This window comes from Vigna unguiculata, chromosome 7 (assembly GCF_037176805.1).
Source record: "Vigna unguiculata cultivar grain cowpea cultivar isolate G323 ecotype 2 chromosome 7, ASM3717680v1, whole genome shotgun sequence".
NCBI lineage: Eukaryota > Viridiplantae > Streptophyta > Magnoliopsida > Fabales > Fabaceae > Vigna > Vigna unguiculata.
In genome coordinates this window covers 43,287,140-43,295,329 of record NC_140798.1, presented here as the reverse complement: position 1 = coordinate 43,295,329, position 8,190 = coordinate 43,287,140, and the positions used below count along the sequence as shown (strand labels likewise).

Sequence of the window (8,190 nt, the reverse complement as noted above, 5' to 3'; positions counted from 1 at the left end):
AAAGAAAATTGAAATCCCACATGCAACACTGATAGAGTCGCATACAGACCAAAACACACAAGACCACAAAAGACGCAAAAACCATAACTTACGTCAAATAGAAAAATTAATTAACTCACTTCATGAAACAATCTTATTGTTTCTGATCTTTAAAAATTTAGATAGACAGTGAAGAAACTTATAGAAAGGAAGAAAGAGAAGGAAAATATTCCTACATAGGAATTTTTAAAAGATAAAATGTTTTTTATGTAATGATTTTTTTTTATAAACTATTTATAAGTAAGTTTTATATTATTAAAATAGTACCATTTCATTATTTAAAAAAACACAATCACTCCTAACATATAATTTGTAGGTTTTCACTTAATTTATTGTTTTATATTTTTCCATGCATATTTAATTACAAATATACATTTTATTTTGGTAAAAATAAAAATTATTTTAATAATATAGCTATAATATTATAAAATTTAATAAAACATTAGTTTTATGACTTTTTATGTTCACAATTTTCATAACATAAATTCCAAAAAAGAATTTATTATTATTTTTTAATTTTACTTTGTACTTTATTTACCACAAAAATGTAAGCAAACTTGTGTTTTCACTAATAAAATATTATTTAATTGATACATGCATATCTAAAATGTATTAATTTCAAATTATCTTAAAATATTAAAATCTTAATTTAATAATTTATTTATAAAAAATTTAATTTTTTTTGTCAATTAACATAACCAATCTAACTTGTTTATGACTGAGTTTATTTGACTTGAATTTAATAAAAAAACAATCCAAAAATGAAAATTTTCCTGAATTATAAATTAAGTACAATTAGATCCAATTCAATATGACTGCTTAAACTTTGTAATAAAACTGATTTATATATAACATAATAAGTTACATATAATAAAATGTAAAATAATATAATAAGAATATGAAGTAACATGATAAAAAGAATATTCACATATTATTCTTGCAAACTTGTAATCTTTAGCACCTAAGAATTATCGAGATTTTTGGTTTTATAAACGCACGTCATTATCATTCGACGCTCCTCTACAGGTAGCACGTGATAATCGGAATTTGATGCTCTTATCACTGCACACTAAACCACAAAAATCTACTCAGCAAGCAATGAGGATAAAAAAAAAAAAACACACAAAAACAATAACTAGTGTCAGAAACAAGAAATGTTATAAAACATAAGAAAAAGAAATGATGATGCGTTACACTGTTTACTGTTGTAAACTCAATACAGCACAACTTTCAGTTTCATTTTTACTACTCTGTAACTCAGTCCAATCCTCCACATCCATAACATAAAATAGAAAAACTCATTATTAGCACAGTTTCAGTCAATGATATAATCATAATGGAATATAATACTTTTTCATGTACAAGCATACTAATATTTAATCTTGTTCATTTAAAAAGAGTAAATAAAGTCTTAAAAATGTAACACGAAAATTTTCGATCAAGTCAGAGAAATATAATTTTATAATATATCAAAGAACCGGTCTGGTAACATAAATTTATATACTGAGATGATTTTATTTACATTAATTTCTTTAATATACTGCAAAGTTACTCGGCCAATAATTTTGATTGATTCTGCTGATAAAATTGATTTAAACTATAAATAAATAAATATAAAAAGTAGTAGCATTAAATTGAAAATATAAAATTTGACTAGATAATAATAGTGTTAACACAATAACTGTAGAAAGATGAATTAATAATAGCAGAAGGTGGGGGTGGTAGGGTCGGGGAGAGAAACTCGGTTCTCCCGCCTATTGAATTCTTGAATCCCTGAAACAGTAAAGTACACAAAGCAAACCCTTCATTTTCACACTCACCACTCTCTCAGTCTCAGAGAGAGGATCGAATGTTGATTCTCCTTCTCTTGCTCTCTGCAAATAATGGACACGCCAGATAGGAGCAAGATCAACACCCCTCTTTCTCAGTTTGAGGTTTACCTTCCTCCTTCACTCTCTCTTCTCTGCACTTGCTTTACTCTTTCTCAATCTTAGTACTTTTTTTAGGTTAAATTTGTTTTCTGTCAATTCATGTTGAAGTGTTAGTGAAATGTTCAGTTTCTTCAGTTTCTGTGTTCGAGATCACCCTCATGTTCAGTTTGACCGCTTCCCATGTCTAGAACCAACTTGGGAACGGATATTGTTGTTAGCTTTTTCGTTTGTGTCTGTCTCTGAAAGTATAGGCCACAGAGGGAAGTGAAGTTTCTGACCCAGATTCGTCTTTTACTGAAGTTTATGATTTTTTTTTTCTTTTTCAAATGTGCAAAATATCGCATTTAGGTCTCATTTTCGGTTTGTTCTGTATACTGGTTTGTGGTCAATGGCCGTATTTCTGTGAGTTTTGTGCTTACAGATTTTAGGTTTTCGTTTTTAGGCTAATTTGCACAATTTTATGTTGTTATGAAAGCAATCATTATGTGATCCGGTTTGTTAACCGATTGTTATGCAACCTATCTCCTGATTTGCCCTGATCTTTCTTAATGAAACATTGGATGAACTCTTGTGATTTGCATGCATAGTTTTGCTTTGGTTCACCCTGTTTAACCATATTCCTATGCTTCTTGGTGGTGATATGCAGGATTCACCTGTATTTAACTATATCAGTAATTTATCTCCTATAGAGCCTGTTAAATCTGTTCACATTACCCAGACCTTCAATTCGCTTAGCTTCTCATCTCCTCCATCTGTTTTCACATCACCCCATGTCAATTGTCACAGAGAATCCAGATTCCTCAGAAGGTAACTAACTTTTTTTATTTGTTGTTTGTTGCTTTTGATGACTGCAATTGACATTGGTCTGTACAGAATTGTGGAGGTTTTAATGACATGATTTTGTTTGTTCTCTGATTGTTTAGGCATAACCTTTTGGATGCATCCAAAGCTAAGGGTTCATCTGAAGATATAAACAATGTTTATTCACGCGAAAAGACTCTCGCAGATTCAACTCAACTATGTCATGAATCAAGTGAGCCACAGGAAAATACCAATCCAAATATTTCCGTAAGAGATGCCTCAAACGAGCCACGTGATGAAAACCCAAATATCTCTATTGAGGTCCCACAAGGCTTGAAATATAATTTGGCTAGCCCAGGGTATGAACCTGTGATCTGTGCTGATGAGGCTGACTCTCTTTTGGAACTGCCGGGCAAACCAGGATCAGATGTTGCTTATGTTCCAGATGACTCTGAAAAGGATTCAATTGAGGGTGAAATGCATATTCCAGGTTTATGTCAAAATGAGGAAAAAGTTGAAGGACCAGATTGTGGTGTGGATGATTTAATTGCTGAAGCCTCTGATCTGTTAATGTTTAGTCCCCCAAATATGACAGAAGCTTTGAAGGATATAAATAAACAATTAAGTCCTTCAACAAAGCTTACCAATTTTAGGACTTTGTTAGGACAATCTGCCACTAATGAGGGTCAACAAATGCACATTGTTGACACAGTTGCTTCTGGTTCAGAACATGAAATTGAAAATCATCCTTGTGAATCAGGAGCAGCCACAGACACAGTTCAGAGACAAGACAATCATACCAATGTTGCTTTGGTGGCTAACAATCCAATGGAGAAAGTGGATGATAAGGTAGGAAAATGAAGTCTGTTTGATATGCAGTGAGCTGCACGTATGGAGAACATTTCTTACTTGTAGTTAGATGTTCGTGAGTTCGTGTTATAAAGTCTTGAACCTTAATTTCTTTATTACTGTTCATATACACTATCACACACTTATTATATTTGTAAATTAATTCCTGCATTGTTTATATATGAAATTTATAATTCTAGGAAAATGTTGTATGACTGTTGTTTGTAGTCATTCATTACTTTCAAAGCATATCCTGTAAAAATGAATCATTATTTTGTTCCTTTAGCACGTTTTGCATTCCCTAACATGTGTTGTAGTAGAGTAATAATTTTTTTTATATTCTGTTTTGGTTTACAAAATTACAATGAAAGTTGAATAATTTTCTTTCTCTGCCATTATGTTTACTGTTGAGCTCATCAATCAATCTAAAATTACTTTTGTCTTTGTATTTAGCTTGTTTATGTGACACACCGTGGTATACGTAGACGCTGTTTAGATTTTGAGATGGCCAGTGTGCAAAGGAAGAACCTAGATGGTAAATCAAACACCAATTCCAGTACAGAAAAATCTGATGAGATGGATGTTAGTAAAGGAAAGCAATTGGTCCCCATTAAACATAGTGGGGATTCACGGAAGTGTGTTTTGCCTGGAATTGGTTTGCACTTGAATGCACTTGCAAGCTTAAACGATTGCAAAAACATAAAAATTGAGACATTGATATCTGGAAGGCAAACTAACCTTCCCAGCTCCTCCTCATCCTTGCAACTTTCTGCTAGCCAAGATCATCAACTATCATTGGTACCTATATCAGTGGAGAAAGATTTGGAGCCATCAGAGAATGAAGTTCAGCCTGGTGAAGATTGTACCCAGCCTTTGGTTCACATGGCCGGTGAAGATTTGCAGCAGAATAGTCCAAAAAAGAAAAGGCAAGTATAGTTGCTCATTATCTAGTCTGCTTGATTACCTTCATTCCATTATATTTTAGCTTTTCCTTTCTTCATTAGCTTGGTACTAAAGCTAGATCTACAGGCGCAGGTTAGAACCAGATGGGGAAGGGGAGTCTTGCAAACGTTGCAATTGTAAGAAATCAAAGTGTTTGAAGCTGTAAGTTCAAAGAAACACTCCCTTTTCTTTTGGGTTGGCATACTATCTCAATCTGCAACGACCTTGGATTTTTGTAGTTTCTTTTAATGAACTGGTTTATTTTGAATTTATTTTTTCAGAAGAAAACAAGGGGTCTAGTGTGTCTACCTTTTTTCTTTCATGAAGTTATGACTTGATTGAGTTCTGGCTGTTGAAGATGTAGATGTAGACTTTCACCGAACTTATGCGTTGAATTAATTTAGTCAACTAGATATTGCCTGCCGAAGTTGCACATACACCTAATAATAGTGTGCAAAATTTCAGTCCACACTGCAAGACATACTTCTTAATATTGCCACTTGGCCTTGGCCTTTCCTCATGTTAAATGTTATCTGAAATTACTCAAGTGACTTGTTAGGAAGTATTGTCAGCCAGATATTAACTGAAATCACTCAATTGACTTGTTAGGAATTACTGAAAGCCTAAATATGTAGAGGGACAGTTGGTTATTAAAAGGAGCTGTTGGCTTTCATGAATACTGTGATTGTTCTAGGAGCTTCTATATATGGAATCTTGTTTATCAGATTATGTAAGCTCCTTTCAGTTCTGTCCTAAAAGGGTTGGCTACAACTTTTAAGGATTGACCTAGTTGTTTTGTAAAAATAATGCTTACCTTTGTGTAAGCAGTCGGTTTTTAATTTGGGCATCACCTGCCTCTTGAAATACTTGAGGGCAAAAGCCAAACATTTACCTCAGGAGTTGATCTGGTTTGGGGAGTAAAAGTCCTGACAGATGGCATCTTAGTCAAAATGATCTACAAAGGTTCTCTTTTGAATTGAAAATGTACTTGTTGTGAATAACTTCTTTTGTTTGAGCTTATGTGGGTGCTGCTATGATTTTCCATAGCCATTTCTATCATGTTTAGTTTAAAATGATTTAATACGTAATCTCATGCTATTCTCATATATGTAGTTTGGAAAATATCCTTTGACCCAGTCCCTTTGACTAGAACTTCAAAAACAACGTCAGCTAAAGTTTGTATCCTCTAATTTAAATATACTTCTGCCAAGTAAATGGGTCAGTTATCCATGTTATATTGGCCTTGCTTATAACTTATGATGAACACGAATCTTCTCAATTTCCTTGAGCTTTGTGAATACCCTGTTTTATTACTGTTACAATATTGTGACATGAAAGATTGGGAACGAATCAGGCTTTAATGTCTTTCTAATTAAACTTTTATGGTTTTTTTACCAGTTATTGTGAGTGCTTTGCTGCTGGAGTCTACTGCATAGAGCCCTGTTCATGTCGTGATTGCTTTAACAAACCTATTCATGTTGATACCGTCCTTCAAACTCGCCAGCAGATTGAGTCTCGAAATCCACTTGCTTTTGCTCCTAAAGTCATACGGAGTTCTGATTCTGTACCTGAAATTGGGGTCAGAAAATAAAATTTAGCTTTATTTTTCACTTTCAAATTTAAACCACGTTTCACCTATATCAATTCTTTTCCATGCAGGATGACCCTAACAAAACTCCAGCTTCTGCCCGACACAAAAGAGGATGTAATTGCAAGAAATCAAGCTGCCTTAAGAAATACTGTGAATGTTATCAGGTTTTCTCCATTGTTATATCATGTATGCCACACCAGTTGCAGTATTATTAACTTGAATTACGAACAGCTATTATTTTATTTTGAAGGGTGGTGTTGGTTGCTCCATAAGCTGCAGATGTGAAGGATGCAAGAACACATATGGTAGAAAGGATGGTAAGTCTCTCTTGTGTGTTGCAATAATTGGATTTAGGCATTGCCAATCAAAGTCATCAACTTTGCTGTTTAAATCCCTATTCTCTATATTACTCTTCTAAAATTTTTTTTCTGTTAATGGTTGTATTATGGCAACTTCTTTTTTTATGTTCAGGTTCTGTTCTTTCTGGAATAGAAGCCAAGCCCGAAGAAGAAACAGAAGCCGGTGAAAAGGCTGTGATGGAAAATGCTTCACATAAAACTGAAACACAGAATACTGAAGAGCATCCTGATCATGCTCTTCCTACAACACCATTACGTCTTTCCAGGTTTGGTATGCTGTGTTTTTGTCAGCTGATTATGATAAAAATTGTCCGTTATTTATGTTGGTTTATTTTTATGTCACAGATCATTGATCCCATTACCCTTTTCATCAAAGGGTAAGCCACCAAGATCTTTTGTTACTACCATCTCCAGTTCTGGATTGTTTGTCAGCCAAAAGCTCGGGAAATCAAGTGCTCCGCGGTCTCAACCTAAATTTGAAATGCCTGTGCAAACTATTCCGGATGATGACTCTCCTGTCACCTGCATCAAAACTTCTTCTCCAAATGGCAAGAGGATCTCCTCTCCTAATTGTGACGTGGGATCATCTCCTACTCGCAGAGGTGGGAGGAAGTTGATCTTACAATCTATCCCATCATTTCCGTCTCTCACCCCTCACAATCTTCGAAGTGACTGAGGATCTAATCTTCTTAAGTTAGCCTCTTGGTTCCTATTTCCAGTTGTTGCAGTTGGAGCTGTATGCGTAGGTGAATGAATGTACATGATTGAGCTCTGTTCTACTTTCGTAATAATATGTTGCTTTCATTTCATATTGTACAACTTCACTTCAGTTGTATTATATCTTTACTACTGGTTATCATCTATCCTAAGAGTACTTGGAGAATGATTTGTTATTAAGTCCCTATTCGTCGTGTTGGACTATTCCTTTTGAACAGCAATTTGATTTGTTACATGCAGTAAATGTGGTTGGTGTCGTGGAATCGAATTTAGCATAATTTAATTTTCAATTACATTTTCATTATTGTATTGGTGAATGCTTCTCCTACAGGGGATTAAATATTAGTTCCAATATTTTTATAAGGTGGCATGTTACTAGCAACTTGGCACCATGAAATCTGGGATATCCCTGTAATGAAAGCTAAATCCTGGTTTTCTTGAATTTAAATGTTTGACTGGAAGTTACTTTGAGTAACCGCTAATCATTCTTAACTGTCTTTCTAATCAAATAGCATTTTCTTTCGTTTTCCTAGACTAATCAACAACTATAGAGAAGACATAGGAGTTAGCTACAAGGAAGGACATGGACGAGGTAAGCAGATGCCTAATACCATAGTCTCGTTGCGTTTTTCTCATTCTTTCATGATAACCCTGTAGGAGTAATGAGCTTGCTAGTATTGTTTTTACAAAGCCATTTCTTAGTTCAAAAAGTAGCTAGCGGAATACATTAAAACGTTTTTTTGTTATAGAATTGTTTTTTGTCATATTCCAGAATCTTAATTGTAGGAAAACTTGAATATTGAGAAATATTTAGCGAAGATTTTTTAGAAATAAGAAAGTAATATGCTGTTATTAACTTTTGACATTTTTTTTAAAATTAAATTGGTTTTGACTTCAAAGCAAAACCTGAAATACAAAAAAAAAAAAAATATGACCTTATCCTGCATACATTAAACACAAA

The 8,190-nt window shown here is 33.7% G+C and overlaps 1 protein-coding gene across 1 annotated transcript; it reads left to right on the top strand.

The window, feature by feature from the left end:
- Positions 1-1,814: 1,814 nt before the first annotated feature.
- Positions 1,815-7,492, top strand: LOC114191869 (protein tesmin/TSO1-like CXC 2). Its single transcript, XM_028081311.2, has 10 exons — positions 1,815-1,973; positions 2,617-2,777; positions 2,894-3,620; positions 4,074-4,546; positions 4,650-4,724; positions 5,961-6,141; positions 6,222-6,317; positions 6,404-6,470; positions 6,625-6,778; positions 6,858-7,492. Exons 1-10 carry the CDS (start codon positions 1,923-1,925, stop codon positions 7,186-7,188), a joined length of 2,316 nt encoding a protein of 771 aa, XP_027937112.1. The 5' UTR covers positions 1,815-1,922; the 3' UTR covers positions 7,189-7,492.
- The last annotated feature ends 698 nt before the right edge of the window (positions 7,493-8,190 follow it).

What these genes read in the sequence shown, in the direction of transcription:
- LOC114191869 (XM_028081311.2), top strand. Translation starts at nt 1,923, where the DNA reads ATGGACACGCCAGATAGGAGCAAGATCAACACCCCTCTTTCTCAGTTT. An exon ending in AATAGTCCAAAAAAGAAAAG is followed by an intron (nt 4,547 to 4,649) that starts GCAAGTATAGTT and finishes CTAGATCTACAG; the next exon opens with GCGCAGGTTAGAACCAGATG. An exon ending in ACACCATTACGTCTTTCCAG is followed by an intron (nt 6,779 to 6,857) that starts GTTTGGTATGCT and finishes TTTATGTCACAG; the next exon opens with ATCATTGATCCCATTACCCT.